This window comes from Eulemur rufifrons, chromosome 12, assembly GCF_041146395.1.
Source record: "Eulemur rufifrons isolate Redbay chromosome 12, OSU_ERuf_1, whole genome shotgun sequence".
Lineage (NCBI taxonomy): Eukaryota > Metazoa > Chordata > Mammalia > Primates > Lemuridae > Eulemur > Eulemur rufifrons.
Genome location: NC_090994.1, coordinates 26,200,289 through 26,218,422, shown reverse-complemented (window position 1 = coordinate 26,218,422; position 18,134 = coordinate 26,200,289). Strand labels below are relative to the sequence as shown.

The 18,134-nt window shown below is 47.2% G+C and overlaps 1 protein-coding gene across 10 annotated transcripts in view; it reads right to left on the bottom strand.

The window, feature by feature from the left end:
- The window catches only part of SLC20A2 (solute carrier family 20 member 2), a 102,887-nt gene that overhangs the window by 25,982 nt on the left and 58,771 nt on the right, over positions 1–18,134 (bottom strand). For all 10 annotated transcript variants that reach the window (XM_069485020.1, XM_069485025.1, XM_069485026.1 and 7 more), the window contains 4 exons: positions 16,430–16,982; positions 12,259–12,399; positions 10,863–10,948; positions 7,678–7,774 (listed from right to left, as the gene is read on the bottom strand). In XM_069485020.1, coding sequence (XP_069341121.1) covers positions 7,678–7,774; positions 10,863–10,948; positions 12,259–12,399; positions 16,430–16,718 — 613 coding nt within the window. In that variant the 5' untranslated portion in view covers positions 16,719–16,982. The remainder of the gene's footprint in view (positions 1–7,677; positions 7,775–10,862; positions 10,949–12,258; positions 12,400–16,429; positions 16,983–18,134) is intronic.

The following is an 18,134-nucleotide window of genomic DNA, read 5'->3' as shown; positions in this document are numbered from 1 at the left end:
AAAGGTTTAATGATGCAGGCTTAGTTATATGGTTAACCATTTTATACATACAAACCAGCTCAAAGTTACTCAGCTAAGGCACCAGTAAACATTCGGATAGGTATAAGAGGCTAAAGAATAGGTAGCTAATACTATAGAGTGAGAATTAATGTATATAAATATGAAACACAAAAGCCCAGCATCGCCTCGCTCAGTTACAGCCCAGAGGTCGCAGGGGGAGGACAGGCGCTTTGTCCCACCCCAAACGCGGGCTCTGGCAGGCAGCTGCGCTGGGCCCGCCTCCCGGCTGCAGTCTCTGCGCCTGCGCTGAAGCCGAGAGCTGCCCGTGCGACCCCTCGGCTGCCCTCCCTGGCCGTGCCTGTGGCCGTGGCTTCCCGGCTTCTGCCATCTACCGTCATGTTTGCACGTGTGACGAACGATCCCCCTGGAGCTGCTGCTTGCCAACCCGAGTGGTCAGTGTTCATTCCCAGCGTCCAACTCGCACCAATGCCAACCACTCTTACAGCTTCAAAGCATGGTGTTTTAAGAGGTTTTCCCTGTTTCCTTTGTGGTTTCGTTGATGATAAAACTGTTAATTGTGCTGCTTTTGGCTTCACTGACTTAGCCTGAGCTGAGACAGGCAGCCCCTCCCTACCGCAGGGAGAGAGAAACAGCTTGAGACACATATTTTTTAAAACGAATGAACCGGCAGGGCGCGGTGGCTCACGCCTGTAATCCTAGCACTCTGGGAGGCCGAGGCGGGTGGATCGTTTGAGCTCAGGAGTTCGAGACCAGCCTGAGCAAGAGTGAAACCCCCCCATCTCTACTAAAAATAGAAAGAAATTACACGGACAACTAAATATAGATATAGAAAAAATTAGCCAGGCATGGTGGCACATGCCTGTAGTCCCAGCTACTCGGGAGGCTGAGGCAGAAGGATCGCTTGAGCCCAGGAGTTTGAGGTTGCTGTGATCGAGACTGACGCCACGGCACTCTAGCTCGGGCAACGGAGTGAGACTCTGTCTCAAAAAAAAAGATAAAAAAAATAAAACGAGTGAACACTTTTGCTATGAGGCCCTGTTTTTTCCTGTCCATGCTGATCAGGGCCCGACACAAAAGCGGAGAGGGCTGCACCCGGGCTTCCTCCAAGCACCCTTCATGCTCCCCGGCAGGGCCACGTGGACCCCGAGGGCCAGGACCAACGCCGGAAGGGAGGGACTGGGGTCAGGCACCGGGCTTCTCATCCTTTGCTTAGCTGGTGAGACACAGCGTCACCTGCCCTTTGTGCCTCTGCCACCACACCGGCCCCGCCATGGATGTGGCCTGTGAAATGGCCAGAAAGCTCCAAAGTCACCTTCCCAGTCGTGAGAACAAGACGGGAAAGCAGAGGAGAAGCGTGCCGCGCGGGCAGCGGTGAGGAGGGGCGCGGGCGAGCGGCTGCTCCGGGCAGCGAGCAGGCGCAGGAGCAGAATGGGGACAGGGGGCAAAGTCGCTTCCAGCAGTTTAGTGGTTTAACAGAGCATGGGAAGAACATAAGGATTTACTTTTAAATCCTACATATAAAAATGCAAACTGACATTACATTACACAGCTCCGAACTGCACTAAATACATAACACCCAGTTTCACAGATAAAAAACAACTCAGCACAGAGATTCGGCACAGAGAAATACCTGCATCAGTCAATGTGCATCTCAGGCAAAACCTTTTTCTTCTAAAAGCTCAAGGCTGACTTATCCATCACAAAATTTTCGACAAAAGTGCTTTGCATTGATTTGTCTTCCTGGTGCGGATCTCAAATTGTTTCCAAATAATTACCCTAAAGAGGGCAGTAAGCCATGGCACGTCACCTCACTCTGCGGTGACAAAGTAGGACACTGCTTGAATGCTCCCGTTCGCTCGGCCAAAAGTGGCTGCCAGGAACCCAGCGCTGGGAGCTCTGGATCTCAGCTCTCGGCTCCGGCCACTAAATGGCCTTTCATCTCAAGCTCTTTTCTTCTTCTGAGCAGCAAAGCACAGTGAATAGTGATTTAGGTCTAACCTCAAGCATCTTTACAATTCTATTCCAAATCCCCAAAAGATCAGAAGAATATTCAAGTCACGTAAGGAGAGAAATACATAGAACTTTTTATAAAAATGCAGAGTCGCCACTGTCATCCTTTATTGTACCACTTGTCTCCCACGTACAACACTCATTGTTGGAATCTATAAAATGAGTAAAACTCATGAACCAATAAGGCTTTCGCCATGTCAGTCTCACACCCAGACTCCCATCCCCCCAACGACCTTCCTTCTCACTGACTCACAGCACAGATTTCTCTCTCGTCTTAACTTTATAAATAACACACGCTCACTGCGACTGTGCCAGCAGTACCATGCCCACCGCACGACGCACCCACAGCAGCGCCCCTCACCACCCTCCCGCTGGGACCCCCTGCCCAGAGGAACAGCGGTAACTGTTGGGTGCCCACCTTCCCCGGCGTGTTCTAGGTACAAACACTGTGTGGAACAGAGTGTCTGCAAGGGTTTCTTTTTTTCCGTTTTTTTTTTTTAAAGCAGAAGCAGAATCACACTATTCTGTGGTTTCACTTGTCACATAATAACATGTTGCGGATATCTTCCCACGGTAACACACACACACTAATTCTCCTTTGCAGAATTAGTCTTTACTATCTTGCTTACCTGATAACTACGTTACTAGTTTCTGTTATGTTTTTTGTTTTAGATCAACATCATCAAAGCATGAGAGAGTTACCCATGTAACAGGAATCCTGAAGCAACTTATTTAAGAAAATGAAGCATTCTTTTGAAATAAAAAAGTGCTATTTCCTAATTTGCTCTGTAAGTAGGATTCTTTTTTTTACATGTAGTACCAGCTTTCTCAAACTAGGGTTTGTTCATAATATGTATGAAAAGGAAGTGAATTTAAATCACTCTGTCTTGACTCCAGCCCTCGGTCCTAACTAGAGACTCTTCTCACCCCAGGCTTCCCTGATCCGGGACTAGGAATCGGTGCGGCGCAACTCTGGCTTCTCCACGCCTCTCGCCGCACGAGCGCGACACGGAACACAGAGACCCCGAGGACAAAGCCAACCCGGGGCTGTGGGCTGCTGATGCTCTCATGTCCCTGAAACTGGATCAGAAGCAGCTGCAAGTGGAGGAGGAAGAGGAGGAGAGGGAGGAAGAAGAGACGGAGGGAGAGGAGGAAGAGAAGGAGGTGGAGGGGCCGCCACGTCTCAGGTACAGACTTGCTCCAGGGAAGCCAGAAACCCGGTCTGGTTTTGTCTGAGAATCCATTTGCTGGTAAAAACAATGAGCAAAGGTTGGTAGTTAGAACCTTTTAAGAGCACCCATTCCGTAAGAACCGTAATGAGGGAGCAATGTTTACGGAAAAAGAGGCGATCGGAGCAGAGGTTCTCACGCCGTGGCATGCGGCGGGCGCGCCGGAGGGCCCTGCTGGGACACAGACTGCTGGGCTGCAGCATTTCTGACTCAGCGGGTCCCGGGCTGGGCCTGAGAGTCTGTACTTTTGCCCAGTCACCACGCAATGCTGGGTGCTGCTGGCTCAAGGATCCCACTTTGACTCAGACACCACATGGACCCACCAGACTTAACTGGGTGACCTGCTTTGACCATTCCAACTGCGCAATGAATTTCGGCACTCAGCGCTTAAACACCGAACGAAAACCAGGTTCCACACAACTAAAGACTTTTTCATTAGAAACGAACTTTAGGCTTGTATCCAAACTCTAGTAAGTATTTCATTTTTACAGTTATTTTTGTTCTTGCAAATCCTTTTTTTAAGGACAAAAATGCAAAGGCAATTTTTTTTAAAGTGCTAACTTAGCCTTTGAAGTATGACTTTTACTTGAGAAAAGTCATGTCAAATGCAAAGTAAAACAAATCAAACTAAGCTTAAGACATAAACAACTTCATAATTTAGAGCAGAGGGAAGCAGGAAACCAGAACAAAACCCTGTAACTCAACATCCAACACACCCCCACTTAATTCACGTCCATGCATAAAAATGCTACTTATCAAAATGTCATCAAGTTGAAACTGGGTAAGATTAATGCTGTCATTCATTTTTGTCAGAAAATTTCACCTCTTTCCTCATCTCTAAGGCCCTATGTTCTAAGGAAGAAAGGAAGGAAACTGCGGGAAGGGGTGCGAGACAGGCAGCGGGGAGGTCACACGCGAGGCCACCGTTGAGGTGACTCCTCAGCTCACCTCCCCACCAGCTGCGACACCGCGGCTATTTACGACGCGGCCGGACAAGCAGAGATGTCCCCTGTGAGGACACGCGTGAAATCCAGGTCCAGTCTGAAGGCAAGCGGGTAACCCTCAGTGCTCACATAACAAGAGGACCTGGACTTACCTACGGGATATTCTAGAAACATCCTCAGGAATCAAAACATTGGACCTGGACTTACCTACGGGATATTCTAGAAACATCCCCAGGAATCAAAACATTAGCAAAGTCCTTCTCTGACTCATTGGGGGAATAAAATCGCTGGTCCTTCAGAGTCATGACCTTCCTCTAGAGATTTTCCATACAAGCGTGTGGAAAACACAGAAAGGATGACTCAGGATTTGCCGGCAACTTAAGGCCGAAAGACTGAGGCTGGTTATGGCTGATGGGAACAAAACGGCCTCTGACACGCAGCGGGCCCTCGTGTCCCCGGGTTCAGCGGACACGGGGTCGACGTAAGGGCCTGGAGCATCTGCAGATCTTGGTGCCGGGGGTCCCGGAGCCAGTCCCCGAGGACACTGAGGGACAACTGCACCAAGGGGCACATGCCGAGTGCTCGTCCGCGTTGTCTCCCGGGCCACGGCGTTCCTTTGGAGATTTCATAAAGTATCTGGCTACTCTGCGATAAGGACAGAGACTCGGGGAGGTGAGGGGACGTTACGTTCCTGACGGGACAGCTGCCCAACCAAAGCGCTTCACGCAACTCTCGGACGGGGAATACCGTCTGTGCTTCAATTGCATAATGATCTTCAAGATCCTTATACAGGTTTTCTATATTCCTAATATATACAAAAAACATATAGCCAGGTTCCCAAACATGTTGGAAGACATTTTCAATGACAGTTAAGAGAACAGACAGAATTTATTAAGGTTGATGCAATTTTTTGTTGCCCGGCTAGAGTGCAGTGGCATCATCAGAGCTCACTGCAACCTCGAACTCCTCAGGGCTCAAGCGATCCTCCTGTCTCAGCCTCCCAAGGAGCTGGGACTGCAGGTGTGCACCACCATGCCTGGCTAATTTTTTAATTTTTTGTAGAGATGGGGTCTTGCTATGTTGCCCAGGCTGGTCTTGAACTCCTGGGCTCAAGCAATCCTCCCACCTCAGCCTCCCAAAGTGCTGGGACTACAGGTATGGCCATAACACCTGTCTGGTGCAGTTTTTACTGTCATTAACAGTAACATTACGTACCGGGTACTATACTGGATGTTTGACCTAAGCTATCTCACATTTCACTGTAATGCCATAACTAAGACCTGGGTGGGGGTCAGGACTAGGCTGCCTGGTCCAAATTCTGGTTCTGCATCTCACTGGTTCTATGGCCATGCGTACTCAGCATTGCTCTACCTCGCTTCCCCACCTACAGTGGGGTTGGCAAAATTGCCAATCTCCTGGAGGAGTTCAGAGGACTATGAGGATTAACTCATGTACAGCTCAGCTCAACAGATTTGTATTATTTATTTCTCATGACAGACCTATGAAGTATTTATATTGTCTTAGCGTCCCATCCATCAGACGGTTTCGTTTTCCCTGGAATAACGTACTCTCCCAGTAAGATGATTCTTTTAGCAAATGTGCACTCAAACTACAGCAAAAAGATGGGGAAAAGAAAAAGAAGTGATGGAAAAAATAGGCCAAATATTTAAAAAATCATATTTTTATAAAAAAATCATACTTGTCATCTTCTGACATTTGGAAGAAGAAACAGGAAGCAAGAATAGACGGTGGAAAAGATAAATGCAGGAAGAACAAGAAATCATCCTGTGTCTACTCCGTCCCGTTTCCAGGACTTGGCACTAGGGAGGCAGCCTCAGTCTCCACGTCCCCAGCCCAGGAGGCCTCTGGTGGCGGCTCTGCCTTGTCCAGCTGACGTGAGCGTGAAGCGTGTGCATAAAACTAGGGGCGAGGCCCTGCAGGCAAGCTGCTCACGGACAGAGCAAGTCTGCCCCCGGCCTTGCCGGCGCCCGGCACTGGGCCAGCTCTGGGGACCCACAGCCCCGGTGGGAGTGAACTCCCTGGCGTGGAGCTGTTGCTTCTCTGCTGCTCTTTTTTTTTTTTTTTTTTTTTTTTTTTTTATTTACCATGGGACACAAACACTTTGAAAAGTCTGTGACAAATACATTTTACAGTCCATGAATTATAAAACCTGCAGTGACACTGGGCTGCTGTCACCTGAGTCCAGGATTTCATCTCTCTCTGGCTGTGCTTTTCGTAGCAAGTGAAGCAGTTGTGATGCTTTCAGCCCCCGAAACCACCCAAAGTCTGAGAGCGCCAAGAATGAGCATTTACACCTTTAAGATCAATGCTGTGGACGCTACCTACCAAAGTTAAAGGTTATATAATGTTAGAATCATACAGAAGTATCTTTTATTTTCAGTAATGAAGTATACAAAATATAATTAGACAGCCTAATAAAATACCGTCTCCAGTGCATTGAGAAAGCCTAGCCTGAGAAAGTGGTAAGAGTTCACCTGTTCTGGAAGACGGCACTTTCGACTGTAACATGAAGTGTCCTTTGGCAGAAATCTCATCTTTAGAACACAGAGGGGGAGACTTTTCTGTCAGATACGGCCAATAACTGAATCTTACACCATAACGGCCACTAACAGGATGAAAAACAACACAAACTGACACCTGACGACTCCACACCCCCACAGCAGTGCGTGTGTTCAGAACTGGCTGCAGGAGGCGCATCCCACAAAGAGAAACCCTTTCTACCAAAAACATGTGCAGAAATATTTAGTAGAATGTTATTAGTTCATCAGCATTGAAATGTGTGCAAATAACAATACTGTACAGAAGTTGGTTTTTCCTATCCAGAATGTAAAAGAAAAGAATTAATTTTTAACCAATAACCACCCTCCCTCCCCCCAAAAAGCCCTTCAAACTCTTATAAAACAAAAGCCATTAGAATGGGAAGAAAAGGTGTAATTCTGGAAAAAAATCATCATTGGTTTCAGTATCTGAAAAAACAAAGCATGGCTCCTAGTTCCCAGATGAACTGGTCTGGCGATTTCCAGGGATCTCTACATCGTGGCCACTTAGCGCCGCCCAGCGTGCCAGGATGTGGGGCTGCTGCCCGCCGTGTGCCAGGCAGCACCTGGTGCCTGGCACCCCCGCCCCGCCGCAGCCCTGCGGGCTGTGCCACCAGACCAGGCCCTGCAGCTCAGAGAGGCTGAGTGAGCTGCAGAGGCAACACAGCTGGGTAAAGGCCAGAATGGGGGTTAATTTTTTTTTTAAACTTGGAAGTCTGCTGCTTTTGTACCTCACGTATCTCTTGGGAACTTACAACAGGTGAACGCATTTATTACTGTTTTTCCTACTCCATAAACACCGTGAGTAATGCTCTTTACTGTGAGCTAACAACAACGCCAGCACCAAATAAATCGATACTGTTAGGATCTGATGCACCTTCGCCTGCTGGATTTCAGCTTCCGGGGAATTCTTACCTGGGGCTCCTGTGTACATGATGGAAAATACATTTATTGCTATCGTAGCAGCATAGAACACCGGAAGTGCCCGGAGGCCATTGGGAACAGGGTCCTCCTGCGTGACAATGAGATAAAGTGGGAGGTCAGGATTTAAGGAGCATCTGCAGCCAACACAGGCAAAAATGACAGAAAACACTATTACAAGAAAGTTTTCCCAAAACCCAGTGTGGCCAAAAAGGCTGGTGTTGTCACTGCCCGTGATCTGCTTCACATCTACAGAAATGGCACCGGCTGGGGCCAGCTCTCCCACACAAATGCCACCATTGTGGCCAGCAGGCCTGTTAATGCACTGGAATCACATGAGCTGATGTCAGACTTAGAAACAGAAAAGGACTGTTAGGTTGGGTCAGTTCCTGGGGACCCAACCCCAGAGCTCAGCCTCTAGTTTTCCCAACTGTGTGGCGCTCACTACTCTGACTACATCCAGGTGTAGCCCTAAAAGCCTACACTCAACACATATTGTGACATTCTAACCTCTGTCCTTTAAGAAAGTCAAGTGACTTAGACATCATTGCATTACTATCCGGTTTTACGGCAATACACGCAATACATTTTAGCTATATTACCCGGTACTATGATTTTCAAAATCTTTTCACAAGGTATAGTATTTACCTTTCAACTACTAACAGCTAAAAAGAATTGCGAGTTCCTTGCCTAATAAAACATTTACTTAGAACTTTAGGCTTCTGCTACAACACTCCCCAAATCTAATACTTCAACAAGAGTGGTGCTGTACATGTCTTAGGTTCGATAACTTTGGAAAGCATGTGAGAAATTTAGTTTTAAGCAGATCTACAGAGAAATCTGAAGCAAACACATGGGCTAGGAACTCCTCAACGCAGCACTGGCATACGGGTGCTGCTGAAATAATCAAAACAGGGACTAACTTCTAATAACTACGTAAGACACTCTCGTACATTCATATGAACACGCTACCTGCCATGATTAAAGGAAAATTGGGTCCAAAACCTGATGTGTGAGGCCAGGGGCAGTGGCTCACGCCTGTAATCCTAGCACTGTGGGAGGCCGAGGCGGGAGGATCGTTTGAGCTCAGGAGTTAGAGACCAGCCTGAGCAAGAGCGAGATCCCATCTCTACTGAAAAAATAGAAAGAAATTAGCTGGAAAACTAATAATATATAGAAAAAATTAGCCAGGCGTGGTGGCGCATGACTCCCAGCTACTCGGGAGGCTGAGGCAGGAGAATTGCTTGAGCCCAGGAGTCTGAGGTTGCTGTGAGCTAGGCTGACGCCATGGCACTCACTCTAGCCTGGGCGACAGAGCGAGACTCTGTCTCAAAAATAAATAAATAAATAAAAAATATAAAACCTGGTATGAGCTATAGAAGTATGGATAAGCAGAGACTTTTCTCAAAGACACCTACTGCCAAATGCAAACATGTCTGGAAGTCACTTATGTTTGCAGAACAGCACACCCCATCAAGACAGTGCTCTGGGATGCTTCAGGGAGCCACCAGAGGTCATCGAGAGGCTTGAGTTGAGTGCAGGAAGGTGTAAGCAGGAGCAGACAGTGACTCGACTGTGTGAGAGTCACACTGGACCAGGCCGGGAGGAGGAGGAGTGGCAAACGCTGAGACTGCTGGGCCAGGGCCAGGGACGAGGGACACAGCAGTATTATAATCTGCGAGGCATCACAGGAAAAGAACTCAGCTGCTCTGAAAACAGAGCACCGGGGTGCTTACGTGCCTCCTGCCTCTGGTTTCCAAAGTTATTTTCCTAGGGACAATAGTTGCTAGAGAAAGACTCCCAACCAATAACTTGTGCAGGTGGATAGCCAGCCCTGAGTTTGTGTTTTTCAGTTAAATCACCTTAGGTTTTCTCAAATAACCTATTCTTAAAACTCAAATGACAAATGTCACCTTTGAACTGTATCTTCTTCCTCCTGTTCCTTTCTCTCTCTCCCTTTCCCTCCCTCCATCACCTGTCGCCGATCCGAGCATCCACTACTCCCTCTTCCCGAATATTTAGCAAGTGCCTTGCAAGGGCTAAGCACAGAGCTGGGCACTGGAACACCGGAGTGACCGAGACACTCACGTTTCTGCTCTCACGGATCTCAAGGTCAAACAGTGAACCGGCAACTAAGCAAGAAAGAAACAGCTCACAGCTAAGTGCGGTGACAAGAAGGTACAGAGTGCTGCGGGAGCAGGAGGGGGTGACCGACCAGAAGTTGGGGGCAGGGGAGGAGAGGCTTCCTAGGAAGTGACACCTGAGGGCTGAGTAGGAGTTTGCCAGGCCACGGTGGATTCCAGGCAGAGGAAATGAAAAGGGTGAAGCCTGGCAGGGAGGAGAGGGTGGCCCCTTCCAAGATGTAAACAAATATCAGCGTGGCTGATCCCAGGAGAGGGAACGGTGAGATGTGACCATGGCAAGTTCACACTATCCAAGAGAAAGAGACTCTCGCAGCTGCCCGGGCAGCGCTAAGAGGAAAGAGCTGCGTTTTCAAGCGAGGGGACAGCAGGAGGAAGGCGCCCTGGGGTGCTAAGCGCAGCCACCACACAGCTACGAAGACAGGCCTTGTGGCTCATCAAACGCTGCAGCAGCCTCTTGACTGCCAATGCACAGAGACAACCACGCTTTGTTTCTCGATTACTGATCTCAGTAAATTCTAAGTTTTTAAGACAAAATATACCCCAGTAGGTATATTTCCTTCTTTTTATCCTTTCCTCAAACTGAGTCAGTGTTTCAAGCTTGCTTTCTCCATTAAAAAAACAAAACAGAACAGGAAAACACCTTTACATTTGAGTAAGAAAATTCTCCAGCTGTTTTTAATGATAGTCAATTTCAAGATCTTAACACGCTCTCATTCTATTCCATCTAACATTCAGGAAACAATTATCTTTCCTTTTTGAGATCTGAGCACAATTCCTAGGAGTGTTGACTAATGCCCTAAAGCATAGAGCCGAGAAACACTATTTATAATGCTGGTTTCTGGGGGAGTCTCTGGGTAATTTACCTGAGCTCTTTCTGTCTATTTATAATAATACTTGACTCTAACTCCAGGGTGTGTGCCTTCACAATGTATGATACAATTATTCTTCTGATCCATCTCATTATTAATTTCTATCGAGTAGAACCAAAATTGGTTCTAAAATTTAATTAAAAAAAACCCAAACAGCCTCACTTACCTTTTTTAAGATGAAAATTCTGATCAGTACAAACAGCACGCCAGACATGAGACCAGACAACAGTGGAGATATAAACCAAGAAGCAACTGAATAATTAAAAAAAAAACTAATGAATGTTAAAATTCATACATAATCATGGCCATATTTATAGAATACGATGATAACCACAATATATTACATACATTAATAAATATTCCCAGAATTGTTTACCTTAACTCAGAACCTAACAAGCCCTTGTGACTCGGTACAGCTGACCTTCGTATGTTTACAGCTATGCTCAGACATGAACACAGTCACATGCAACTGGTCCCACCAGCAGGGCACAGCCAAGCGACCATGCCCCACACAGCCCCCGGCCTCTCTTCTTATCAATACATATGGAGACCCTGCCTTTGTCCCAGCACTAAGGGTTATGTAAAAGATGGGCCAACTTCCATTTCATTATCCAAGACCAGCCTGGCACTTCCATTCCTGACATCTAACTATGGGAACCTTGAGACTCTGAACCTCTAGCCAAGTAGTTCTCAGCTCTAGCTGCACATTGGAATGATTTGGGGAGTTTTCAAAAACTAGTTATACTCTGGCTCCACCCCCAGAATTCTGATTTAAAAGGTCTGCGATAGGGTCTGGGCTTTGGTAGTTTTAAATTGCTTCCCCAGGTAATTCTCAAGTGCAGCCAGAGTTGAAAACCACTGTTCTAGAAGCCTGGGATATAAGGTGATTTTCCGGGTGGTCTGTGGCCCTGTTTGGCAGGGGAGGGATCCAGTTAATCCGAAGCTCCAAGACCACTGAGATTCTGGTAAAAAAAAAAAAAAAAAAGAGTAACCCAGGGGGTGGAGATGGCATAAGAGGAGTTTTCACAACGCGTGGGCTGGTGCTTACGGGGCTGAATGGATTTACCTCCAGGAGGTAAGTTCTTAGACCTTAAAATGAGGCAGGCCTGGAACCCAGAAGGACACCAGGCAGGGGCTGCTTCCCTGGGGCCAGATCAGAGACCCCCCGAAAGCAGGGAGGTCACACGGGGCTCCCCCTGAGGCTCCCCCACCACCGCGACTCCCGGATTCCTGCCGCTTCCTTACTGGGGCCTCGTCTTTCTCTGACCTACAGACTGATTTCGACCAAATAAATTTCTCTTCTGCCCGAGAAGAACAGAGAGTGATTTTCAAAGCTAGATGACAATGTAACATCTTAAAAGAGCGGAGTTAAAAAACTGTCCAAGACATAATAGTTCACCATCTCCAATAACAGAAATTTTAAGGGAAAATGCATTACCCATACCACATAGGTCTTCTAAACCTTAACATCTGAAGGAAAAAATATAAAAGTCTCCTTTAATAAAACTTACACTAGAAAGGGTAAACTGTCCTTCTTATAGGCAAAAGAAAGTGGCAATTACCGATCTTGACGAGCTCCATCCACTGCACACCTTTCGTGCCAATGGCCACAAGCGAGAAGCCTATGGTGGAGCCCACGATGCAGTGCGTGCCCGAGATCGGGAGTCTCAGGAAGGAGGCGATCAGCTGCCAAACGGCTGACCCTACAGAATGAAATAAGGGAAAGTCAGACACACAGCGCAGAGTCTCATACAGCCACCAGGGGAACAAATCCAAACAGCTCCCTGAGTTTCATTTTCTACAGACTGTTCCTTCACAAAGTGCTCCAGTCCGGACACAAATCACTCAATTAACTGTGCTGGGAGGAACGACTATCCCTTCTTCAACATGGAGGGGACGACCATGATTCTGTATCTAAAGACACGTCACCTGTTGTCACATTCAGGTGAGGGTGCTGGTGATGAGCTTGTTCCGAGCGAGGCTTGGCCAAAACCAAGCAAAGGAGTTAAAGGCTCCAGATGAGCAGAGAGATGAGAAAGGCAACGTACTGGAAAGAGGCTTCGCTTAGTTGCTAAGAGGATCCCTTAGTTTGGGCCCCGTGTCCTTCCACCCCAATCTCACCACTCTCTTCCAGGCTTAGTGTTTTTCTGGGCTACAGTTCAGCTCAGGTATTTTCATAAGCAGATCAAATTGTGCAGTGAGTATTAAAAGCCTCAGCTGGGAGAGATCACTTTCAGAAACAGTTGCTGAAAAGCCCTGCAGAACTGTAAGGGAACAAAGGGTTTGGCTGATAAGCCGGGCACATTATTAATCCCAAATGTTAATTCTGGAAACCTGGTTGCCTGGCAGCGGCAACAATCTTAAGCAGACTCCTGGCCTTCCCTTCAAAGATATCAGAGTTGCAGAAGGGTCATTCATGGCTGTAAATGGTCCCAGTTTGTTAAGCAACATGAACAGCTGCTCCCGCGAGTGCCCGGCGCTCTGACCTTTGAGCTGAGCCGGCTCTGCCCCATGTCTGTCCCTAGAGCGTGCGCTGGGAGGAGAGGGCACCGGCCTTGCGCCGCCAAACTGGTAAGAGGCTTGGTGGCAGCACCAGGCTCCCCACGGACAAGCCCCTTAAGCCTCCACGTCTGAGCCCGGGCTCCTCGGGGACTAGTTGTTTTAAAAGTAAAGCCCGAGTTTGGAGCATGTTTCATAGCACAGAACCATAACGTCAAAAGTAAACTACACGATTCATATTCTTACGGCAACTAAAATAATCTAATGATGTAAGAGAATGGGATAAACTTCCCCAGTTGGATTCAGACCGTGAGATTTTTCCTTCCTGACAGCGGCTATCCTTTCTCTGGCTGACTTTACAAAGCACGTCCTGGAGCAGGAGTTTGCCAAGAGAGGCAGGGGGTGCGGGACTGCCTCTGGGAGGGAGAGGGGGGAGACAGGGATGGTGGGGAGGGTGGAGGAGCAGCAGGAGGAGGGCGAAGAGGCAGGGATACCTGCCTGGGGCCTGGGAGTGGGGCAGCTCCCAACCTCAGGAAAGTCTAATGTCAAGAAGAGCAGTGGGAAAAAGAACGAGATGATTTAGTGTAAGATAATGACATCCTGCAAAGAGGAAAGGGATTAAGCTTGGGATCCCGGTGCAAGACAATAAAACCTAGGGAAGGTGGGGAGACCGACATCCCTGAGGCAACTGTCCCTGGGAAGGTGACAGAAATGGCAAAGCAGCTCGGGGTCACCAGGCAAGCAGACAGGGGTGTGAGGCAGCACAGAGTGTGGCTGGCATGGCCGCAGCTCTGGGTGTGCAGAGAAGGGGCGCGGGGAGACGCGCGTTCAGGCTAGGGTGGTTCTTCTGCAGGGAGACACGGAGCGCTGAATTTCCAGCAGGTTTCTGGAGCCACTGCTGGTTCCCGAGCAAGTGGACCGACCGCTGCCCCGGGGCCGCAGGGACTCTCAGAGGATGGCCGGCTCGGGAGATGGAGCTGGCGCTGGATCCAGCCACCCTGGCCTCCACCCAAGCACCTTCACTCCCACACAGCCGTCAGGCCATGGGCTTGGGGAGAAGTTACCAAAGGAAAAAGAAAAGAATAAAACGGAAGAGAGCAAATGGCGGGGTAGAGAGGGAGCAGAAGTGGATGTTGAATTTCGGAGAGGAAGACGGAGAATTCCGGCATCTGGACAGAATGCGCTTAAATTTACCCCCCTCTTAAATTTGCATAGCTCCCATCACAAAGAACCCAACCTTAAAAAATCTGGGTTAACTCATACAAATTCCCAACAAAGTAGCCTTTGAGACTCATCTAACCACATACCAAGAAAATAAGAAAAAGAAACCAAAGCAAACAAAATCACGTTATTCAAGCAAAACCTCAAATTGCTTTGGCAAACCCAAATTCTACTTGAGGTAAGTATCCTTTGTTTTTTCAGTAAAGAGCCAAAGGCCAGGGATGGGAAAGCTGAAAAGCTGGACAAGCTGTCCTGTCCCTACGAAAAGTCAGAGTGACACGAAGCTCAGTTCAGAAGACTCCATCGCACGGAGGCCCCGGCGTAGCCGCACTGACAAGTGTCTTAAACAGGCGCCGCCGGCCCTCCGAAGTTTTATCCAACCAAAGGAAAAACTCCAGTTAAGATTTAATTTTGTCAGTGTTTTCTTTACTTACCCACACTTTCAACACATCTCACCCACATCATCTTGACTAGAAAAATCTTAATTTCAGCTTGACAGAATTCAATCTTAGATACCTTCACGACTATCAAGGGTGAACTTTACACACATAACGGTTATATTTCTAAGGGAAATTTCAATTACATCTGACTATGCTGAGAAATATATGTTCAGTGAAGGTCAGTAAAATTCAGTAATGCCAGCCGCTGTGGGAACGAACGTGATCTTGAACCTCACGTCTTTACAACCCAAGGTGTCAAGCCGAGAAACAGGAGCGCTTCAGTGTATGCTCGGTAAAATATCGACTCTCTTCCTGGTCCATACGGCTGCTTCTGGTCAGATGCCTCAACAACTTCCCAAACTAACTTGCTGCAGCAAAACGAGAGTGGGCCATCTTAAGTTTGGTGAATAATTGCCACATTCTGGGTGCTTAAGCAATGCTGGTGACAAGTAGATCGCTAGGGACCTGTGGACCGCAGCTGTGTTCCTGGCACCCGGGTGTCTTACCTCCCACTGCAGGACTCTTCCTACAGAAGGATATGTCCTGTGGAAAGCAGGCGGTGGCAGAACCCCTCTCTAACCCTCTTCTCCCTAGCCAAACTACCCGTATGATCAGCTGTCTGCTGTGACGTCATCTCTACCTAGAGGCAAGCAGAGAAAGAGTCCTGTCAGCTGCACTTAACGCATTTCTGCCCGGAATGTTCTTTCCGGCTGTAGTGAGGGCATGTTGGGAGCAGCCCAGGTGCCGTGAGTCTGTGTCACCTTGTGCAAGGGGGAGATCACACCGACTCGCTAGTCCGCCTGGTCACACCGGCCTTCACTTCAGGACTTCTCTTCATCTAGGGGACTCCGGACTGTCAGTAAAAGGTCTTACTATAACCAGGTGACAGACATAGTATTTTTTGGCCAGAAAACAAAACAAACATACCAGATGGAGCTCCCCGAGGTGGAATCAGAAAATGAAAACAAAAGCCAACAAAAGGATCACAAATAACGCAGGAGACCAGAATTTCTTGAAACATAAGCACGTAAGTAAGATTCCTTTGGTAACTGAATCTTAACTGAGAACTTAAACTGAGAATACAAAACTTAAATTAATAAATACTATTTTTTGACATCTAAGTTTTCAAAACATTGTGTCCTAATTATGAAAAATCTTAAGAAAAAACACAAATCAATGTTCAAGGAAATTTCATAAGTTAACCTTTAAAACACATTCACTTAGACATGTTATTTCTTTAATAATTCTCAAATAACTTTAAAACAATAAAAAGCTATTCTACAAAGATCTTTTTCTGTACTTTATGAAAAGTATCCACTTAGCCAAAATCTATTTTAACCATTAAGTTGGCTAAAACTTTGAGACAATAAATGTTTGCTTGATATTTAAACACTTTAAAAATCATGATCTAACTAATATGCAGAGAACAAAAATAAGATAGTAAATATGAAACATCGAACCAGTTTTTGCAAAGTCAAAGCAAAAATCACATTTATGGACATGACCAAAGCACCGTATGGAAGCAGCCGGTGGACGGGTGTGTCCCGTTGGCGTCAAGAAGAAAGCGACTCACCGACCATGGCGCTGACCTCCCCAGCCATGAGGGTCTCCACCGTCTCGTTGTACAGGTTCACGTCAATGATGCCCTTTCGAATGGTCTCTCCTACTTTGGCCCCCAATAACACGGAGCCAGTGGTCTCGAATATTGAAGCCAAGATGCAGGCCTGCCTCAAGGTCACCACGCCGGAGCCCACGGCTGTACCAAACGAGTTGGCAACGTCATTCGCACCCACAGAAAATGCCAAGATAAAAGCTATGATAAAACCTAAGATGACCATCCACAAATACTCATCCAAGGCCATTTTAGAAAGTGGGTTCCAGGTACTTTTCTTTTGCTGAAATATTTTAAATAAACAAAGCTGGAGGTCTTAAACTTTGTAAGGCTGAGAGTTCTTGTAAACAGTGAGTTTGCTCTGGAAAGTGCTGGACAAGGTTAGAGCCCGAGCAAACTGCTAACTGCTGGTTTTCAAACCACTGTCAGGACAGTTCATTGGGCTGTGTTCAGTCAGCGGTAAAGCACATTCCATATTTCTCCTCCCAACTTGGGAAAGCTGTGCTGTCTCCTCCTGCAACAGAAAGAAAACAAAAGACATCAATTACCTTAAGCAACCTGTAACAGTTTGTTCTTTCTGAAATTAATGTTTTAAGCCTGCTAATGGGATCTAACTTTGGCATGTGACAGATCTAACCATAAAGCAATTCCAGACAGATTATAATTAGGATAACCTCCCCCCAGTGGGGAAAAAACCAAAACACCTGGTTGCTAGAATTAGCAGAGGTTGAAGCATGCTTAGTAATTATAGACTGGTAGATAGATAGTGAGTCTCACTAGGTTAAGTATTTTATGCAATTTGAAAAACGTATTTGGCTGTTATTTTCAGAGAGGAACAACGGCCTCAAATGAGTGAAAGAGAAAGAAACAAGAAATGCAGGCTACACAGTCTTTCAAGTGAGGGGAATGTGCCTGGTTCCCCGGAACAGCGACGACCAAACCTGACTCTGTGATCTCCCTGCACATTTCCGCATAAGCAACGAGCACTTTATGAATACATCGTGCAAGAGTTTACAAGCTCCAGCGCACTTTGTCACTTAGAGGGTGACAAAGCCCCCGCTCACTGGCCTCAGCTCCCACCCACCTTCCTCCCTCACGCTGTGCCATGTCACTGGCTCCTTGCTATTCCTGGGCCACACCAAGCACACTCTGGCCTCAGGGCTTCTGTACCTGAGGACGACCCTGCCAGGAAGAATCTTCCCCAACAGCTGCACGGCCCCTTCTTCCCTCCACTCAGGTCGAATGTCACCATCAAGGGAGGCCTCCCTTGACCTGGTAAAGAGCAGCCCCTCCCCCCAAGCCTTTTGGGACGAAGAAGAGATGCCACAAAATATATCCGTGAAGTAAAAATGTCCCTACAAGCTTCATAACTCTGGTATTCTATTATTGGATAGCTAAGGGACCACATCTGTGTATTTTCCTTGAATGCTATTGGCGTACAGAATGGTGCCTAGCACAGTATGTTTCTTCATAAATGCTTATTGAACTGTACTGAATAAATACCATGCCATATATAATACAATGCTTTGACCCATCAACAATGAGGTTATTTAGGGAAAAAAAGCAGGACACAAAATTTTATGTACACTGCAATTATGGCAATGTTAAAAGTGACCAAAAGGTAATATACCAAAATTATAACAGAGGTTGAGTGTGAGTGGCAGGT